Source organism: Adiantum capillus-veneris, chromosome 6 (assembly GCF_014529385.1).
Source record: "Adiantum capillus-veneris isolate H3 chromosome 6, ASM1452938v2, whole genome shotgun sequence".
Lineage (NCBI taxonomy): Eukaryota > Viridiplantae > Streptophyta > Polypodiopsida > Polypodiales > Pteridaceae > Adiantum > Adiantum capillus-veneris.
The window spans coordinates 154,253,858-154,275,328 of record NC_140936.1 but is presented as its reverse complement, the minus strand read 5'-3'; the positions used below and the strand labels follow the sequence as shown (position 1 = coordinate 154,275,328).

Below are 21,471 nucleotides of genomic sequence, written 5' to 3'. Positions count from 1 at the left end.
CCCCCCCCCCCCCCCCCCCCCCCCCCCCCTCCCCCCCCCCTCCTTGCCTTGCGTTGCTCCCTGCCCTTGCCCCTCTCTTCACGCTACCCGCCACTTGCCTCGCGTTGCTCCCCAGTCGACCATTCGGCACCGATTCGCCATCCTCTTCTTGACTCGTTTCCCTCGACATTGACTCTGCACAACAACAAACACAGATGGAGACTCATACTCTGTCCTAGAGGAACTCTGACGAAGCCCCCTCGCTTGACCCTACAGAGCCTACCGTCCTACTTGCTCTATCGCAGACAGAGCATGCCGCCTTTCGTACCTTGGAGGCTTCAGACAAGTTGCCCCCAGAGAAAGCGGTGTCAAACTGCTGAATGTAAGAGAGGGAGCGATGGGAATCCTTGTATCTTGAAAAAGTGTCAAACCTTATTGCTTGACCCCCATTTGGTTTTTTTTTTTTTGTCTTACTGAGTGGCTCTGATGAGGTGGTTTCTCTTCTTACCATAGATGGTACCAAAAGTATGGGAATCATTGTCAGAACTGCTGGGAGAGGATGAGGTGTCCTCCTTTGAACTGCTAGATTGCTTTCTATGCTTGCTTTCCTTGGTCTTTCTCCGATTCTTCCACCTTGTCTCATCCTCATTGGAACTAGAGGAAGAGGAATCTAGAGGAAGAGGAATTGTTGGTGTCACAAGACGGGGCACCATGTGCCAATAGAAAAGAACAGACTTTTAGCACTTCAATAACAACTGAACTGCGACATGGAGTTGGCGGAATTCCACCCTAGAGAGTATTGGCCCCAAACCTTGGCGCCCCTTTCGGTGTTTCTTTATATTGCATCAACATAGTAGAAGCCGGTACTCGAGACTCTGCACCTTCTCTAGGAAGCATGCTAGAGAATGAGCCCTAACCTCATATTTAAAGGCCCTTGGCCTGAAAAGCAGTTACAGTAAAAAGCCTTTAAAACTCAAAAGCTTCTGGTCCAAAAGCAAAGCCAAAAAGCTGCCAACGTAAATCACGGAAATCCGTACAGCCTGCCACGTCATCAACCAACGCAAAACGCGGAAATCTGCCCTTAGGGTTAGGGTTAGGGTTTTTTTGGCAGCAGAATTAGGGTTTGCACGCCCTTTCGGTGTTTCTTTATATTGCATCAACATAGTAGAAGCCGGTACTCGAGACTCTGCACCTTCTCTAGGAAGCATGCTAGAGAATGAGCCCTAACCTCATATTTAAAGGCCCTTGGCCTGAAAAGCAGTTACAGTAAAAAGCCTTTAAAACTCAAAAGCTTCTGGTCCAAAAGCAAAGCCAAAAAGCTGCCAACGTAAATCACGGAAATCCGTACAGCCTGCCACGTCATCAACCAACGCAAAACGCGGAAATCTGCCCTTAGGGTTAGGGTTAGGGTTTTTTTGGCAGCAGAATTAGGGTTTGCAGGTTTTAGGGTTAGGGTTTCCAGAATTAGGGTTTCAGCAGTTAGGGTTTCTGGCAGAAATTAGGGTTTGCAGGTTTTAGGGTTAGGGTTTCCAGAATTAGGTTTTCAGCAGTTAGGGTTTCTTGCAGAAATTAGGTTAGGGTTTTTGCTCTCAGGCAACCACGTCATCACTTTGTGACACTTCTTCTGTTACTTGTTCTTCTTAGGGTTTAGGCCTCTCGGCCGGTAGCTCCGTTCTTCAGTAGGTCGACACGTCAGCAGTTTGTTACAATTGGAACTTTTTGAAGACGAAGAAAAATTGGGGTCATCCTCGAAGCAAACACGCTTCTTGGATCCACTAGCCGCCTCAAACTCTTCTTGTGAGTACAGTTTGTGCTTTTCTGCACCCGGCTTTGCTTTCGTTTTCATGGCCAAGTTGATAGGTGTCCAGATCCCCTGCTAGAAACTTGCCATTGTCCTCTCCCGATCCCTCAGAAGGAGGTCTGCTTCTGTTCAAATCTCCGTTGATTCTTTCCGTCTCTGCACGAAGGGTGGAGTACTCTCCTGCACACGTGTAGGTGGGATGTCCTCCTCTCTCGGATTATAACGTGATGCCACACGTGCCAACAAAAAAGAACACAATTTAGGTACGTCAAAAACCATTGAGCTAGAGGAGAGAGAATCCACACGAGACACGGAGTCGTGGAGTTTGACGCCCAGACTGCAATGGCTCCAAACTGTGGCGCCCCTTTCAATATTTCTTTATATTGCTCTACCAAGGTACAATTGGTTGCAAGCGGTAGAATGCCAGAGAGAGCCTAGCCCACTTCCCCTTGGCTTGTACAAAAGTAGTACATGAAAAGCATCACTTATATAAAAGCTCTAGGTCCAAAAGCATGCGCCCTTTTAAGCTGTCCGTATAGTGCTGCCACCTCATCCTGTTGTTCCACAAATTGTGGGGTTGTTTGTACAACATGCCATGTCATCAGTTATTGCGCAAGAAGTGTGTGAGAGTGAGTGCTCTGCTTTATTTTAGAGTTTACGTCCCTCAGCCGGCTCCTATAGTTGGGCAAGGTTAGGATTTCTATTTGAATTTTAGGCCCCTTGGCCATCCTCATTAAGTTGGTAAAGACTTCTTCTTCTTCTTCTTGTGCTAGGGTTTAGGTCCCTCGGTTGGGATCTACAAGTTGGTTAGCTTCTCGAGGATTGCCATGTCAGCAATTTGTGACTATCCCCTACTTGAAAGAAAAGTAATCATTTGTGATTAGATCTGCAAAACACAATCAAGTTAGCTCAAAAATATTCGAGGGTCATTCCAAAGGATCAATCAATTTTCTCATTCCATATGGGAGCTCTTGATATTCTAGCATAGCAAGGTTAGCCATCACACCCAACCCGTACTGATCTACAAAAAGTGTGTTCCAATGCACTAAAGCCACATACCCGTACAATCTCACCCAATTGGGAAATATTCAATGGTTGACACATCATGATGCAACATGTGAATGTGCCGTGTGGCTCTCGGCCAAGACCGCACTGATCTATAAAAAGTGTGTTTCGATACAAAGCCACATACCCAGGCAATCTCACCCAGGCAATCTCACCCAATCTAGAAATATTTAATGGTTGACACATCACGGTGCAACATGTGAGTGTGCCTTGTGGCTAACTCTGCCTCAAGCTCTCAAGCAAATTGATTGTATTCAAAGTCCATCTCCTTGAGGAACTCGGGATTGATGAAATTTTCAGTGGCTCCTGGGTCGAAGATAAGTGCTTTGAAGCCCTTGATCTGTCCATATGCTCTGCACAATTCTTTAGTACCATCAAGAGAGATGCCATAAATGTCGAGAACAAGTTCGGCTGCAATTTTGGCTTGTCTTCTTTAGTAGGATAGTTATAGTAGTTGTGTCTCATCTAGGAACATTCAAAGCATCTCCCTTCTTGCAATAGGGTTTCTAGTTGGCGAAGTGTCAAACAAAGAGTTTGAATTGAGGTGTCGCGAGAATCCCAAGACTATGTTCGTGGTAGTCGAGGATTCTGAGTGTGTGTCGGTTGATCTTCCGGTGCAAATTCCAGTTTTTAAGTTTGTAACCAACCACAACATGGTCCATAAGTTCTTGCATAGTAGACACTTGTTTAGACAAACAATGTTCTTGTAAAAGTGATGGCAGTCCAATGGTGTAGCGTTCGCACTAGTCCTTAAAGGTTATCAACTTAAAGGACCAAAAGGTAAACATGGTGGAACCTTTGGTTGTAGTCCTCCATGGTTTTCATGGCAAGCATTTTCAAGTTACCCCAATCTGCCAAAAGCTGAACTTCAAATAGGGATGTCATGTGGCTTCGAGCAAAAATATTCTTGAAAGCTTGCCAAGTCCTTGGAGCATGCAGCTTGGTAGCTATAGAACTCCACCACTGCATAACATTATCCTTGAGAGTCCTAGTGGCTTGAGAGATCTTTGATTCTTCAGTGTGATTCCCTAGGGCACAGATATTATCGTCTGTTGAAAGAACTGTAAAGCTTTCTTTTTGTCTTTCATTCTTGAAAAGGTGAAACATTTTACTGTAGATCCCCCTCCTTGAAGTCCTTAAAGGTTATCAACTTAAAGGACACCAAAAGGTAAACATGGTGGAACCTTTGGTTGTAGTCCTCCATGGTTTTCGTGGCAAGCATTTTCAAGTTACCCCAATCTGCCAAAATCTGAACTTCAAATAGGGATGTCATGTGGCTTCGAGCAAAAATATTCTTGAAAGCTTGCCAAGTCCTTGGAGCATGCAGCTTGGTAGCTATAGAACTCCACCACTGCATAACATTATCCTTGAGAGTCCTAGTGGCTTGAGAGATCTTTGATTCTTCAGTGTGATTCCCTAGGGCACAGATATTATCGATTGTTGCAAGAACTGTAAAGCTTTCTTTTTGTCTTTCATTCTTGAAAAGGTGAAACATTTTACTGTAGATCCCCCCTCCTTGAAGTCCTTAGGCTAATGTAGTGCAAAAGACTTGCGAGACTTGCGGACCCTTTGATCGAGAACCGATACAATTTACAGAGAAGACAAGAAATAACACACCCAACAACCATGTGACGGTCACTAGCATCAACCTCCACACATGAGAATCCGTGAAAAAAAAAAAACTCACGAGATTATCACCATTGCATGTGCCCCCTTGCCCTCCTCTCGCGCTAGTAGTGTCCCAGACCACCCTATACGAGAGTGGGGAGAGCCTGTCAGGCTAGGCCATCACAACCCCATGAACTCTAGTGGATTTGTGCACGTCGCCATGCCGTGTATATGAGCAAGAAGTGGCTCTAATACCAATGTTAGTCCCTAGCCGGATCCATCTTGCACACATGACATGACACAAGCCAAACTCACACCTAGACACACACAGTGAGTGGACATGAGGCTCACCTCCAAGCCATAGAGCCAATACGAGCTCACCCTCGAGCCTGGGAGCCTGCAGCCAAACGGGCTAGCCTCTGCCACAAGGGCTTGGTGTCCCATACCACCATGCCCACACCAGTACGGGTGTACGAGCAGAGCTGCCAAGGGCCAAGTGTCCAACTGTGGTAATCACACAAGATGTCTCACAAATGAGACTCAAGTTATATTTATAGGGCTTCATAATTTAAGGGCCCGGTTCACACTGGCCCCGACATAGTGCAGGTGCCCATCCTGATGTCTGGGGACGTAACAACGAGTGCTCTGCTCTATTTTAGGGTTAGGCCCCTCGGCCGCTTCTTGTAAGTTAGGCAAGGTTAGGATTTTTAGGCCCCTTGGCCATCTTCAGTAAGTTGGTAAAGTCTTCTTCTTCTGTTTGTGCTAGGGTTTAGGCCCCCTCAGTCAAGATCTGCAAGTTGGTTAGCTTCTCGGAAATTGCCACGTCAGCAGTTTGTGACATGAATCACTGCTAGAATTCATGTGTGTTGTAGAAAAAGATTGGATCCTTTGTAAGAGAAGAATCTTTTGAGCTCTAATACCACTATAACAGGCTTGAGCCTTGGACGCCCAAGCAAGAAATCAATAGAAAAACACGAACAGAAACTACAAGAACTATACTAGAGAGAGAGAGAGAGAGAGAGAGAGAGAGAGAGAGAGAGAGAGAGAGAGAGAGAGAGAGAGAGAGAGAGAGAGAGAGAGAGAGAGAGAGAGAGAGAGAGAGAGAGAGAGAGAGAGAGAGAGAGAGAGAGAGAGAGAGAGAGACGGACGAAGTGGTGGAGTTCCACTTCCAGATGCAGTGACTCCAAAGATTGGTGTCCCTTTCGATATTTCTTTCTTCTTGACAATCACAAAGTACAATGGCCGGGGGTGCTCTATGCGATTGCTTCCAAGCTAATTTGCAAAAGGAGATCCCAAGGCACACTTATAAAAGTTACACAGGGGCCCAAAAACAGGGTGCCCCAGATGCTTTTGCTTGCTCAAAAGCTAGGCCTTCAAAAGCTCATGCAAATGTTTGTACAATAGTGCCACGTGGCAGCGCGAGTCGCGACGGATTTTACACTGCTTGGCTTTTGCTTTTTAGCATCAACTTTATGTGTATGTGGCCTTTTGATTTTGGTCCAACCTCTTTACTTGGCCCTTCAGTGGCCATTAGGCCTATGCCACATTATCACACTTTTGACATTTGAGTCCTAACTCCAGCAAAACTAGTATAGATCTCTCTCAAGTTGAACTAAGAAATCGATCTTCTTTTGGGGTATGAGACATTGAGAGAGTCTATGAGCTTCTCTATGTGAAGTAGAACCAAGAGCCACCTCGTGTTGTAGCGGGGTCTCATCTCACGACACTTATCATCCTACTAGCGATTTTGAGGCATAGTCCCATAGCGGGCTCTGAGTGGGAAGGCTGAGGTTGCAAATGTATGGAGAGCCTTAGCAAGGCATTGTGTAACCTCTAGCAATGGTATCCGAGGATCATCCTGACAAAGTTACCTGAAGATCTCCCCGATGTATATATGATCAATCTCTCTACATAAATAATATCTCGGATATCGAGGGGGTGTGTCTTGAGCGTGATCAATAGTGTACTCAACATCCATTGAGAAAGATACGTAAGCATGATGAGCTGTTTTGACTAGCTTGGACACTCCAAGCGAGAAATCAATAGCAACACATAAACAAAATTACTGAACATTGAGAGAGAGAGAGAGAGAGAGAGAGAGAGAGAGAGAGAGAGAGAGAGGAGAGAGAGAGAGAGAGAGAGAGAGAGAGAGAGAGAGAGAGGAGAGAGAGAGAGAGAGAGAGAGAGCCAGCCTCTCATTTGGAATGCCGCAGTTCTTGATTCTTCGGTTGATCCACCCCGTCAGCTTGGAGAGCGGACTCACATTGATTGGGCTGCCTGGGACGCTGGCCGTGCTTCCTCTATGCGGTTGTTTCATGAGACACAGATGCTAGATGCTGATTTTGTGGCAGAGCATTATGACATTGGTCGAGGGGTGGCAGACAGATTGCTTGAGATTGATACCGCCCTTCCTTCACAGTGGGATGCAGTCATGAGAGGCACGGTTCAGATGCCTCCCCATTGTGGCTGGGAAGGCCTCTTTGCTCAGAGCACTCTCTTATTAGTTTGTTTAGACACCATGCTGTTCATAGTTGATACTGACCAGTCTGAGGGGATTCATGCTAGATTGACATATGATGCCACCTTTCCACACCCTATCCTTCACGGAGCTCGATGGGAGGCCATCAGAGTAGTTGGCTTCCGCGGGAAGGGTCGTTGTGTTGACCCTCGTTTCGCTTCCGTTGATGCTGCACTTTGGAGGCTTTGGGTGTGGGAGGGTCGTGCCCTATCTCAGCTATATTGGGACCTTGGAGAGTGGCATTGGCCTCACTCTGACCCTACATGTGCACCTGTATCCTTCTTTGAGTATACTGTCAGGATTGGACGGTTAGCATTGATGAGACAGCAGCCAGAGCAGCCCACTCGTATGCGTTTCTGGTTACATTCAGGTCTCTCTCATGCCTATCTGCAACTGTTTTGGTTCGCTGTCTGGGATTTACATGCGGCTCGTCGTATTTCTTTTTTCATGTGGATGATTGCGCATGCGGGACTTCCAGTTGGACTTGGCTAGCTACTATGGGTCATGATCCGTTATGTCCTCGCTGTCCTTTGCGACTCCCTGAGTCACCTGCACACTGTCTTTGGTCATGCTCAGCTTCCCATGTAGTGTGGCTTGCAATTTGCTTTCTACTTAGCAAAGCAGGTGTTCAACATGGATTTCTTACTTGGGGATCTGTCTCATGGTTGATGCCGATGCCCGGCCCCCATCTTTTTTACGAGGGCTCAGACATGGATCCAGCCTTTATGCTTACCTCGGCTGGTTATCGGCGAGGGACTTTGGCTATGCTACCACAGATTGCTTGGCAGGGGGATTCTCAGACTCGTGATGAGGTTTTTCAGTCATCACTAGTATTACACTATGGAATGTTTGGAGAGCTCGTTGTCTCCACATTCTCAGTGCAGCTCCACAGCTCCTTGAGGATACCCTCACTGCCATTTGGCTGGATATCATTCACACCCTGATTTGGCAGTGGGATTCTTCCTCATGTGCATCTCGAGCAGCCGAGGCTCGCCGTTTTGCCTTCCTTCGGCATTGGGCACGATCCCCACTCTTCTTCACACTTACAGGTGGACAGATTACGTGGCATTATGCCCCTCCTCGGTGGTTTCTCCTCCACTCGTCACACCGACCACCATGAGATCGTTTTAGTCGAGTTGTCACTATAGTGGCTCTCCTCCTTACATTCAGCTTGTACACCCCACGTGATAGGCTATTTTGGCATCCGCTGGGGATTATATTGTACTTAGTAATATACAGCCCTGACTTTTTCCAAAAAAAAAAAGGGAGAGATCTCAAAGTTCAAGCTTTTGGTTTTTATGGTTTTAGGCCCCTCAGTCGGTGCTCCACCAGCTGGGTGGGAACTAGGATTTAAAAATCCCTTATTCCTTTCAATTGTATGCCCCTCGGCCATTCTTTTTGGGTTCAGACTTTTTCTGTTTTTCGAATTCGGTTCTCTTGTCCTCTCGGCCATTTCTTTCCCCCTCTTGAAAGAATTGTAATCACCATCGATTACACCTGCAAAAGAAAAGCAATAGGACAAAAACTTTCTTCAATAGACACTAACTCTATGTACTCATGCACAAGACTACACAAATCCAGCACTTCTACAAAGACATCAGTCACTAATCAATCACATTTTTGTCAAGGGTCTCAGATTGAAATCATGATTATTGTAACCATTTATCAATCACATCACGGAGCCACCCACCACTCACCTGAGGTAGTAAAACTACCTTCGGGAGGGTGTGGGTGTCTTGAACCAAAACGCGGACAATAGGTATACTTGCTGCCTTGGCAACAACAAAAGCTATCGTGCGAGGTGTCTCCAAGACGGTCCCAATCTCGGAACCTATCCTGGAAAGGAGTGGGAGGTACTCTCTCCTTAGGCGAGGGAAGCAGACTGAGATGGTAGGTCTGCCTCCTTAACAAGAGCATCGGTAGCTGGATCAAAACCATGGTGCCATTGCCAAAAATGAGCTCTAGCTGCTCGGATGGCTAGGGGGACTCATCGCAATGACCTTGGATGCCATCTCAGAAGTCTCAAACTGAGTCTAATAATAGCCACGCCTGAGAAGCTGAACATCGATGATCTTTCCCACCTCTGCTAAAAGGCGGGCCTGGAGGAGATCACGCACCTCCCCTTTGCTAGGTCAAGCTCGCTTGCTTTGTTGGCAAAAGAGCAAGTCGGATGGTGGGCTCGGCGGGGTCGGGCGAGGGGACTTCTTCGGAGTCCCTCTGTGGCGGGGCAGGATCCATCCGTGTCTACTACTGCTAGCGGGGATGGTGACGATGCGACCTTTGCTGCTGTGAGTCCTTTCTCTGAAGGGAGACCTGGATTACAGATGTGTGGGGAGTACGGATAGCGCAGGCTACGGGATGGCAACGTGCAAAGAGGAGGGGGTAGTGCGTGCAGCCGGTGGGAGTGCGAGCGTATGTGGGCGCAACGGGTGCAGGGTTAGGGCGGGCAGCGCGTGAAGGGAGAAAAGGGGCAGCGAGGGCGACGGGAAGGGCTGCAGGAAGCAAGGGCGATAGGGGTAGGGAAGTGCCTGAGAGGAGAAGGAGAGGGTAGTGCGAGCGGGCTGGGGTGGGGGAGCAGCGCACTCGAGGAAAGGGGGGGGGGGGGGGGGCAGCAGAGCAGTGAGACACCAATAAAGTCACTAATTTCTCTTTTGAGATTTTAGGGATATTGACGGGGTGATAGTATTTTGCGAACTTTATGAATATATGTGCACTGAATTGGAAATTTCCTTGATTGAATTCAATGGTATCTAATGCTAAGGGTCAAGACTCAAAGCCCCACTTTTATTGTGTGTGTGTGGTGTGTGTGAGTGAGAGAGAGAGAGAGAGAGAGAGAGAGAGATCTGTGTGCCAGTTTGTGCAGACTGCGTGCAGGAATCTGTCAGCTCAGTGGTTAGCTCCTATCTCGGATCATTCGTCAGTTGGTTCTTTTGGTTATTTAGAGGGTGCTCTGCACGGTGCATACATTTGTACAGAATCTTGTGGAGTAATATCAGATTTATGTACAGTTGCTGTGGTTTTGTACATAGAAACATTGATTAAAAAAAAAAGAAGTGAGTGCTTATCTGGTGTGTTTTTGAAGTAGTAGTCTTGATCTGTGGTTTGGTTTTGTTTGTACAAGTGTTGCTTCGATTGAGTATGGCAAAAGAAGCTGTATATAAGTGTAGGAAACAGGTCGACCTCTCCTCGATGGATGCTGCAAACATTATAAAAGATGCTAAGAACGCTTGGAAGGTCAGCAACCCAGTACCGAAGCGGTTATTCTGGCTGAGCAGCTTATGGATTTGATTGCGCAGTTTGCGTTGAATGCGGTTATTTTATTTTTCCTTGGCAAGATGCCCTCGGCTCAAGACGTAGCTCAGTGGGTTTGTTTTTTGTTGAAACGGCAAGCTGTCCGAGGAGTATATTTTGGTGCCCGTGGTTTCTATGAGGTGTTGTTGGCAGACATGGACGCTCGTTTGCAACTGTTGGAAATGTCCCCGTTGTTATTCAACATGCAAATGACACATGTATTGCCATGGGCGCTTACTAAAGACTATCAAAGTTTGATTCGACATAGATGCCCAGTTTGGGTGGAAATAGTTGGATCTCCATGGACTTCGAAGCATTTCTTGGCTCTTTTGGCTGCTCAGTTGGGCAAAGTGATTTGTCCCTCGAATTCAGATACCAATTCCAATAGATTTTGTTTGTTGTGGGATACAGATAAACTGACACTGTCAGGGATAACGGTTGATTTTGGTGATCCAGTGGTGGGCAAAAGGCCATTTCAACTCAAATGGGGGAAGTTTGCTGGTGCATGTTTCAACTGTGGTAAATTTGGCCATATGCAGTTTGAATGCCTAGAGCCTCTGTTGAAATTGCCACTTTCTGCTATTCCTACATTTGAAACTCATGTTGCCTCTCCCTCTTCTTTGTCTGTGAAGACAAAGTTGGGGGGTTCTAATGGAAGCATGCAGGGTCAACAGGAAAAAGATAGAACTAAGAGTTTGGCTAATGTGCATCATGCTGCAAAGGCCGACAACAAAGGTAAAGCCAAAGTGGGAGATTCCGTTGATGGTTGGCAAACTCCAAAGAAGACTACTAAGCATCTTGCTCCACCTGTCTCGAGAAATGTGCATGCCATGGATGGGAGAAGTGTATGAACTTCTGTATTTGCATCTCATGATCATAAGTCGCTAGTTGAAGCGTGGGATAGAGTGATTCACTCATATAAAGATGCTTTGATTGGGTCCACATCTGTGCCGTCACCTTTGCATCAAAATACCTCGCAACGAGTCGCAAGGAATGCACATGGAGTCCGCTTTGACAGTTTAGCTGGTCATTCATATATGTTGAGCTCTGAGCGTTCTTCTTGGGATGTTATGGTCAGTACTATAGGTGCTTTGGATCTGTGGGCCGTTACTCACTCTTCAAGGTGGAGCTATACTTTTACTCATGGTGCTCACTCTGGATATAGAGCAAGATTGGATCGCTGGTATGTGTTGGGCACTCCGCAATATGATATGTTTGCATGTGATATGAGGATTGATCGTTCTTTTACTCTATCTGATCATTTTCCTCTTTGGCTCTTGGTCCATTTTGAGGCATTGGTTGTAGATTCTCCGCTTCCTCGCAAGCGTTTGTTTCATATTAATAATGCATATCTTTCACACAAGGTCCTCCAAAGCTTGATTGAGACGGTCATTCCTTTGCTTGTCTCTCATATGTTTATCGATGTGGATGTGGCGTTTTGTCATGCAGATATGGGCAGTAATACAAGATTATGGTTTGTGGTACATGCATCAGCTAAGAGATAGAGTGCATCAAGATAAGACAACTTGTCAAGCTTTAGAAAGCCTTGTAGATACTAGACGGTTTACTGATTCGGAACAAGAACAGTTATGTGCGGCCAAAGCCTCTTTGATGCACAATAACAAGAGGAAACTTGAAAAATGGAAGGTTAGATCCAGACAGTGTGTTCTCATGGATAAGGGTTGTTCATCAAAAGAGTTCTTTAAGCATTTGCACTACTCACGGCAATCTATCATGTCACGTGACACATCCAACCCTATGTGTACGTGGAGAAGCTACAGCCTGACAAGGGTTCAGTCAGTCTAGTCAGCCTAGCTTAGGAAGTGTTCTGGCACTTTTGTGAGTCTGTTTGCAGACCGTGCATGCCTAGGCACTTAGAGTAGATGCATATCCTCTGGTTGCACACAGCATGATCATTAGCATTACCATCAGAATCCAATAGAATCCATCAAGAGCATTTTCCAGTGCATTAAACCTATTTTTCCTATTTTTGACATTTTTCACTTATTATTTTAAGTGACTTTTGTTGGGAACTGAGTAGGGCAATTTGGGTAAGATGATATATAAGCAAACCTAGGCTAGCTTGGCAGAAGAGCAAGGAGAACACAGGCCAAAGAGCAACCGGTTCCCCCTTTCTCTTTCAGCAAGACTCCCCCCCCCTTGCTGGCGTTTTCACCAAGCTTCACCATCCTTGCCTTGGCGATTTCCATCAGCAATATTCAGCTTGGCCTGGCGTTTCCCATCAGCGTTTTCAGCCAGGGACTGCAGCAACAAAAGCCTTCAACAGATAGCGCTTGGATCCCCCTGCTGCCCAGCGTTTTTCAGCCAACTATTCAGTGTTTTTCCAGCGTTTTTGGGCTGTCGATTCCAGCGTTTTAAAGCAGCCAAGTTCAGCCACTCATAACATTCTTGGACCGCAGCCCCACAGCAGTTTTCAACAGCATTTGAAGGACCTGCAGATTGCGATTTTGCATCAGCAGAATTCAGCCTTAGTCAGAGTCGAAGCACTCAGTTTCCAGCCATAGACTCGGTTCCGTCGTCACCACTGTCTGTCACCAGGAGGTGTATTTTTCCTATTGCCTTCCGTAAATAAGTATTAGATATATTTATTTTATTTTTACTTGTTTGTCCCAAAACCCTTGAAAAGGTGCAAGTGGACATTGCATGGCCAGTGTGAAACGGCTGCAGCCAAATGGGTTTCTCACATCGGGGATCTAGGTCGGTCAGACAGGGACTGCCCGGGCCAGTTAGCACTAAATTCTGATGAGTATGGAAGCTCGTGTGCGCCAAACTGGAATTTGGGCCACTCGTCAAGTCACTGCAACTTTATAAGTTGAAAGGGGCCAGTAAATTAACCCACATTGTAGATGGTGGTCAAATGGTAGTCTTCAATGATGGTCAGGAGACCGATAGGGACGCCATGGAAGCATCTCCTAAAATTTAGGGAACTGCTATTTTTGACCGGAAAATGTGTTCGCGTCATTAGCTCTGGAATGACAAGGGGAACATTTTATTGCTCTGCTGCCAAGTCAACTAACGCACCAGTTGAGATATTTTTAGTAGGGAAAGCCCAAACTCGGAAACTGGGCGACAAGTCAGCCTGTGAGCGATTCTGCCACTCTGGGAGGCAAAAACGAACTGCATATCAACAAAGGGGGCGCCATTTTCAGCCTCAGGTGGATTGTAGCAGGTACAAAAGCTATGGAATGCTTACCTTGCCCTCTATGCACAGTATGGTGACGGGAGTGATGCTCCGCACGCTACATACTGCTCTCTTTCTCCCCTACATATAGTATGTTATGCCCCACTAGTGGGCTTCTCATTTGACCTATGTACAGTTCTGGGGGTTTATGCGCATTTGCCAAGGCAAGAGCCTTTTAAACAGGAACCGGATTAGCTAATTGCTAATCCCCCACAGGTACGCACAGTTCCATCACGAAAGATTGCGAGTTTGGAGAGTTTTCTTGCGTGAAAACTCGTCCAATTCACAGGGGAACTATCCCATTGCGTGCGGGAGCCCTTGGGACACGCGTAGGCGTGTTCGCTCCGCTAAAAACGATCCGAAACAGGGAATTACAGCCTGCTGTGTTTTTCTGCAGGTTTAGGGTTTCGCACCTAAACTGCAAGGGAACATCGGGGGAGCCTCGTGAGAGCCTTGGGATGCGTGTACAGGCTTTTGGGCTCCCGGCAGTGAAAAACAGAGAATTACAGCCCGCTGAATTTCTGTGACAGCTCACCAGAAAGCCTTCCAGATATCGAGGGAATCCGTCCTAGACAGGTGTTTTTACCTACAGGGGTTTTTGCGCCGTTATGTTGTCGAAATCCGGTCGAAAACCTGCGTTTTCAGCCCTCGTCAGGTTTGGACAGCTTTGTGAAAGTTTGTGCTAAGTGGTCGGATCACCTACCTTAATTTGAATAAAGAAATACCGAAAGGGGCGCCAGTCTTTGGGGCCTACAGGGTGTCGGTCTCGTGTGCGCAGTGACATTCTAGTCGCTGGACGCAACTGTGTTCTCTTCCCTTCTCAGTGCTCTGTGTAAAGTTAACAGGTAATTGAAATAGTACCGCCCTCTACGTTGTACGGGCCGGTTATACTGTCGACATCAACATAGCCATTAGATTTGCATCCAGTCAATGTACTAGTTGTGCAATCAATAGGAGACCACTCTCGCCATCGAGAGTGGGGCCTTCGGAGGAGGGTTTTACAACGTCTCTGGTGTCGTATTCTCTTCTCTCACTATCTCTCAGTCTCATGCACCTTCACGCACAGTGTCCATTCACTTTGTTTGTGTCCATTGCAATCTCTCATTAAAGAACGGAAGGCAATGACTGATGTAGATATGCTTGAGGTCAGTTTTACAGTAGTCGAATTGCATGATAGTCTATTACAACTTGGTCATTCGAAATCGCTTGGATGGGATGGTCTTACAGTTGATTTTTTCCTCCGCTTTTGGGAGTGCCTTAAGCAGCCTCTACTTTTCATGATAAATTATGCATGAACTACGCAATCTTTGCCGCAATTGTGGAAAGAGGGATTGGTGAAATTGCTGCCCAAGCAAGCGCTATGTGAATCCTTCTCACATTGGCGTCCTATCACACTTATGCTAGTCATTTATATATTGTTGTAGAAAATGATAGCTACTTATGTCAAAGATCATTTGTTCTCTGGTATACATCCAGCTCAGTATGGATTCATTCCTCGTTGACAAGTTATGGGTAATATTGCAAATGCTTTCATTGGAATTGAATATGAAAAATACAAATGGTTTAAAACACTGTGCATCAGCTGGACTTCTCTTAGAGGGATGCAGTTTTTACTACGATCTGTAGCATCGCTTTATGAATCACGTGAAAGGCTCGTTGTACTCACATTCTGGGCTCATAGTCTTCCCCGACATTGACCACTTTGACAGGTATTTGGACTGAGTTGCTGCATAAACTTTGCAGCCAGTGGGATACTTCAACAGGCTTCTCTAGAGGCGTAGATACTCTTTTCTCAGGACATGGGCCAGATCCTGAGTTCTTTTCAGTATGGACTGTGGACACATTTCATGGCACTCGGCACCTCCCCAGTGGTTCATTTTGCATTTTTCATACAGGTCACCTCAATGTACCCATGGCACCGCTTTGTACTCTCGTCTACATCCTTTGGGTGATGGGCCTTTGAGGATCCCCAACGTTCTCTTTGTACATAGTATACAACCACTTTTTCACAAAGAGAGAAATGAAATGAAATGAAATGGTATATTAAATGTCTTCAAAAGACCAAAATGACCTATGAGACCAAACTTATACAATCTTGGTGGATCTAATACAGTGTCTGGGTACTAAATAAAAAGAAGTAAAATAAAAGCTAACATAAACATCAGTATTTGAGGATGCCCGGCATCGGGCGCTGTCCAAGGATGTAGTGCATCAGTTGCTGAAGAGTATCGTCAATGTCCACCTTTGTACTAGACGTCTCTCATGTCGTGCTAGAATAGTCATGATCCTTTGATGGAGCCTCTGTCGATGTCGTGGTGGCTCTCCTGGATGTGGGTGTCTAGCTCTCCCAAGCTCAATGGCTAAGAGAGAGAGAGAGAGAAATGAAATGAAATGTTTTATTAACGTCTTCAAAAGGTCAAAATGATCTATGAGACCAATCTGTTACAAAATAGTGAATCTGATACCATGTTTGGGTACAAAAGAAATAGAACAAAAATACTACTACTACTAGAATCCATCATCATCTATACTCCTGATGTCGAGAGAGTATGGCTCGAATCTTTTGTTGTAATCTCCGTTGATGCTATGTAGTCCCTCTCCTCAATCGTGGCCGTCTCGATCTCCGTAGCTCCAGTGCTCGATGAGAGTGCTGGTAGTGGTCGGATGAGTGTGGGCCGAGCTCTGCAGTGATGGCTGCTCTTCTGGCTGTCCCATATCTAGTGAAAAGAAACCTGTAATCTGTCTTTGGGACTGTCTTTCTCTAGCTCTCCCCAGTGAAGTGTCTCTATATCTGTGTAGCTCAAGTAGATATAGCCCAAGACATCTCTGATCCTCATAACTCATAACCCTGGAGAAAGGACCGAAACCCTCTATGAATAAGCAGTGGAAACGGCCCCGTATCTCTTAATACACTGTGCAATGACATATGTAATGTAGCTCTGTCTCTGGCTCTAGCTGGCATAAGCGGCATATCTTGGTGTCTGCTGGTATCCCTTTGAATCTACCAGTTCCAATCTCCAGCTGATGTGAGGATGTGCGTATTTGACCAATGGCACACCGCGAACCATGAGACATGTGTGTGTCTGGGTCGAATCACAAACCCATCTCATGTGAGGTGGAGAAGATGCTCTCTATACCATACGTCTTGAACCATCCTGGCCTACCGAAGGTCCCCATATCTACACCCCATACAACATAGTTGAGGCTACTAAAGTATCAAAGAGCCATAACTTTGTCCGAGGTTCCTGGAATTGAACCTGCGAACACATCCTCTCGAAGCTTCCCAAGGCCGCATAAGCTCTAGTTAGTCTAGTCTCTGCTGCTCTCCCCAAAGAAAACCTCGGCCATGTGAAGACAACCCCAAGGTAAGTGCATGCATCTGTATACTCTACAATCTCCTGACCATATATGAAAGTCGATGCTGATCTCCTGGTCCACTGTGGTGTGGTTTTAAACACAATAACCTTGGTTTTACCAATGTTTACAGATAATCCACTATCCTTTGCAAAACTGTGTAATGCATCCAGCTGTCTGGTGAGTCAGAGATCAACATAATATCATCAGCATATGACAACAATGGGATCCACGTCCCTACCAGCTGGGCACCTCTATCACCCTCTCTGTCAATGTAATCAAACACCTCATCAACATACATACCAAATAGAGTAGGAGACAATGGGCAACCCTGTTTCACCCCAATGGTGGAGTGAACTAAATCAGAAATCCCCTCCGAAGTGCGTACATGTCCCATCACTGATCTGTACAGAGCCATAATCCCCCAAATCAACACAATGGCTACCCCCATCTCCTGTAGTCTGCGCATCAAACGAGCTCTCGATACCATGTCAAATGCTTGCGGAAATCCACAAAGCTACAATAAATCCGTCTCCCGTGTGACCTGCCCTCCTCAATGATGGCACCGAGTGTCAGAATATGATCAAGAGTGGAGAAACCCCTCCTAAAACCGGCTTTGCCCGTACACCCTCACCCTCTGCCCAATTACTCAACTGTTTCTCAAGAATGGATGCATACAACCGTGCCAATGTGTGCCCAACCATAATAGTGCGGTAATTCCCAGGCTGTGTAGGATTACCTGCCTTGAAGATAGGCACAATAGTAGACCACCTCCAACTCTCAGGTAACCCCTCACACATGGCACGATTGAACAACACTGCAAGAACCTCTACCATCATATCTCTAGCATGTATGAAGTGCTCTGCTACTAGACCATCATGATCATATGCCTTGTTGGTCCTCATCCTGTCAATGGCTCTCTTTACCATCTCAGTGGTAAAGAAGGTGCTGGTAGGTGGGCATGGCTCTGTAGGATTTGGAAGGGGGTCCTGTCCAAGAACCGTATATATCGATGTCGCATACTGGCCCCACAGATCATGAGAAGTAATTACTGGGGGAGGGGAGTGCTCACGAAAGAGTCGACATGCCTCTTTTGAGTTTCTACTCAAGAACGACTGGTACAAGTCTCGCTCCATCTGGGCCAAGTAAGCTCGTTTCTTCCGTCGCACAAGGCGCCGGGAAGCAATCAGAGACTGTCTGTAAGTGATGACTCCTAAAAGAAAATCTCTCCAGAGCTGGGCTCTCATCTCTCTGCACTCCTCATCATACCAACTATTCTGGGGCATGCTCCCAGAATGTCGCCTACGACCCGGCTGAGTGTGTGTATGCCTCTGATGCTGCACCATGCAGTGTCTCAGTCAGTAAAGTGGTGCACTCCTCCACTGAGAGGCCAGGACCAGCTGTGCATAGAGGGCTATAGATCTCCTCTGTATACACTGAGTCAGTCTCTGGTGCAAATGTATAGCGGGTATGTAGAGAGAGAGAGAGAGAGAGAGAGAGAGAGAGAGAGAGAGAGAGAGAGAGAGAGCGCTTGGTCTTTTTCATTTGTTGTGGCGTGCCTAGAACGCAAGTTACAGCAGTCGTGTATCCACACATATGCCTGTGTGTACATGAAGCGGACTTGATGGACAGTTTTGTTGATACATTACGGGTTTATTCTGTGCAGTCTAATTTCCACCAATTATCTTGGACATTATTTTCTCACTCGATCGCTTCTACCCCTTCTACAAAGAAGTAGAGTGCCTGCACGCATAGTAAATGTAGGATCATTTACACACCTTTGTGGTAAGAATTTACTCCCATTTCTTGCTGAATATGTTTTCCAAAAGCTACCATGCACTGAATTAGCTCCAGCTTTGTTACAACAGTTCAAAATTTTGATGGGCTCTTTTCCCTTCTTCTGAGGAGAGAGGTGCAGAAAAGAATGCATTCATCAAAAGTTCCAGTTTACCAGATTGCCTACATATACGAAACATCAAAGTGTAATGGTTTCTTTTTTGCATTGTTTGTTTTGAGTATAGAAGAGAAGATTTAACTGTTGTTTGGGTGCTTTTGCAGTGTTTATGGTAATGTTTACATATGAGTTGCATCGACGTCTCTCTACTGGAACATTGCCAATGCAAGTAACTGCTGTGTGAGTAATATAGATTCGTGTCACATGTGAAGTACAGCCTTGCTTCCCAAATATTGTTCTCCTTTGTTGTCTATAAAGCATGCATCTGGCTCAAAAAGACCTGTAATGTGGTGGTGTTGTTCTGCTCGTCATAAACAGCGTTGCAGACCCAGGAATAGTACAGACAGCTATTTTCAGAGAGCTTCCGACGTGGTTCTCAACATGCATATTTATCTTGCTAAGAAGTGCATTTCTCCTTCAATCACCTACAGTGGGATGCAAAGCTGTGGTCAATGCAGCTTTGGCTCCTCCAGTATGTATTCTAATTAGCGCCAGTTTCAATTTTTTTTATTGAGCATGCAATGATATTTCCGTCCAAGAGAAATCCACAATATAAAATTTATTGTCGGAAAAGGTCCGTGTTTCCGAATAATTATGGTTTTAAATTTCCTTGTGCTGCTAGGCTTCTCATTACCCAAGGCTTCTCTCATGTTTATAAGCTTCATAGTCTCATCATAGATTGAATTTTCTGCTTGAACCATAACGTGACTACCATAAATGTGCCCCCATGTGTAGTTTGTCAATTTTCTTAGCCTGTATTTTTCTGCGTTTCTTATGCAGAGTGTGTCAGGAGAATACTTCTTTGGAGGAGAAGGGTGTAGGGTAGCGTCCTCTACATTATCCTACAATACTCAATTTGCGGCTGACCTATGGAACTTGTCAGACAAGCTCTTCAATGATGCCGTTTGTCGACTCAGAACTCTTTAATACCAAATTACCATTGTAAAGCAGCTTTAGAATTCAGAAAGGGTTGCTGTATGAAAGGTGAATGAGTATATACTCTTTTTGCACTTCCATGGGCACGTGCACATACTTACAGATGATGCTTTAGTTACTCAGGAAGGACCTTAATGTAGAAATTCAATGCAAAATCAAGAAATCTCTCTCTCAAACGGATGGGCATTACATTTGCAAATGCTCGGTGTACTAAGATATTTGGGGGAATTGGTGTTGCGTGTATCAAGAGGATTTGTTTCACTACGGCAAGTCATGCACTGGATAGGAGATGTTTTGGGTTCATCCTCTTGAAACTCCACAGATGTTGAACAACATAGGCTTGGCTTATCTAGGCATAGCACAGTTACCAACTTCTTCATTGTCACACCCGAGCACAAGTACAATTAGTAACACCCTGCTACCTTCACCATGGATAGAGGTATGCACTGGATAGAGCAATGGTGATCGAAGTGAGATTCCCACTCCCACACATGCCAAGGCATCCCCTTCATGCAACATACATCTTCCCAGGAGATCCTGTACTGAGAGAGATTTGCTAGGACAGCTTGTATATCGGGCACTCTCAGTGTAGTTTAAGGAAAGCAAGAATTAGCCTTTAGCTTGAGGCTTGTTTTGTTTTGCCTCCATGAGAGACATCTTGCATTGTACAATCTGTTTCACATTGGCTTATTAGAGACATTAGTATGTATATCCCCTGCCCCTGGCAGTCCTTTCTTTCCCCTCTCCCTCTCCAGAAACAAATGCTTCTAGTTGAGGTATTCACCACATGATCTAAGGCAGATGGTCAATTCTGAGAACATGGGTGAAGTATGAAGTGCGAAAAGATTATACGATGCACTTCTACTTTTGAATCTTGGAAATCAAAGTTAGAAAATTGCATGTGTGGACAAGATACTAAGATCTCCCAGGAGCAATTGCTGAAGTCAGTTGTTGAGAAGGATTGAAGGCATAGATAAAGTGGATAAAACTTGCTAAAAAGTAAAAAGCTAGCTCCTTTTCTTCTCCTATTCTTTATATGATAAATTGGAGAAAGAGAAGAGAAGGAACGAACTAGCTTGAAATGTATGAATTGTGGATTGGAAAGAGTACGAAGGAAGATGCGATCGCTTTATCGAAAAAATTGGGAAAAGGGCCAATATGCACATGGAGAGTAAGATAGGATGCCTCAATGGAGAAATTACTTATATGAAGGTTGTTGATTTTGACAAAGAATTTTCTTACATTGACATGTTATAACCACATTGGATTAGTGGTTGGATAAATCAACAATGTATGCCACACCATTCTACAACAACTAGTTACATAATTAGCAATGCACAATTTTAAGTAAAGCAAACTAAGCAGGACAATGAAGGGAGATTAAAGGAGATGGTGGAGAGATGCTTCTACACAAATGGCCCTGAAGTGCCTTCGTGAACGGCCAATTGCCTCACTGACCTAAATACAAAAAACCTAACTCCAAAACCCATCACATGTGCCTTGAAGGGTGACAAAACATTTTTGGGTAAAGTGCTCACTCATAGTCAAGCATCATATATTGCTGAGATTACAAAGGTGGGAAAATAGATTGTTCATAAAGATGGAATTGTGATCATCATGAGGAACGGTGCATGACCTTCTTGGGGAAGTCATTGTGAGAAATATCATGTGTGCTCAAGAGATTACTAATAACACCAGTATTTACATGCTACGTTTATAGTTTGGGTGTCTTTTAAAAACCTTCCACCCTTCCTTTACAGAGG

General features: G+C 45.4%; 1 protein-coding gene across 2 annotated transcripts in view; it reads left to right on the top strand.

The window, feature by feature from the left end:
* Positions 1 to 19,881, top strand: part of LOC147456528 (uncharacterized) — a 66,925-nt gene extending 47,044 nt beyond the window's left edge. Inside the window, exons 5-9 of one of the 2 annotated variants that reach the window (XM_086514965.1) lie at positions 18,485 to 18,603; positions 18,687 to 18,800; positions 18,877 to 18,937; positions 19,091 to 19,244; positions 19,553 to 19,881. In XM_086514965.1, coding sequence (XP_086371091.1) covers positions 18,485 to 18,603; positions 18,687 to 18,800; positions 18,877 to 18,937; positions 19,091 to 19,244; positions 19,553 to 19,699 — 595 coding nt within the window. In that variant the 3' untranslated portion in view covers positions 19,700 to 19,881. Of the gene's footprint in view, positions 1 to 18,484; positions 18,604 to 18,686; positions 18,801 to 18,876; positions 18,953 to 19,090; positions 19,245 to 19,552 lie in introns of both variants that reach the window. The other variant, XM_086514964.1, reaches the window with a different exon arrangement.
* Positions 19,882 to 21,471: the final 1,590 nt, after the last annotated feature.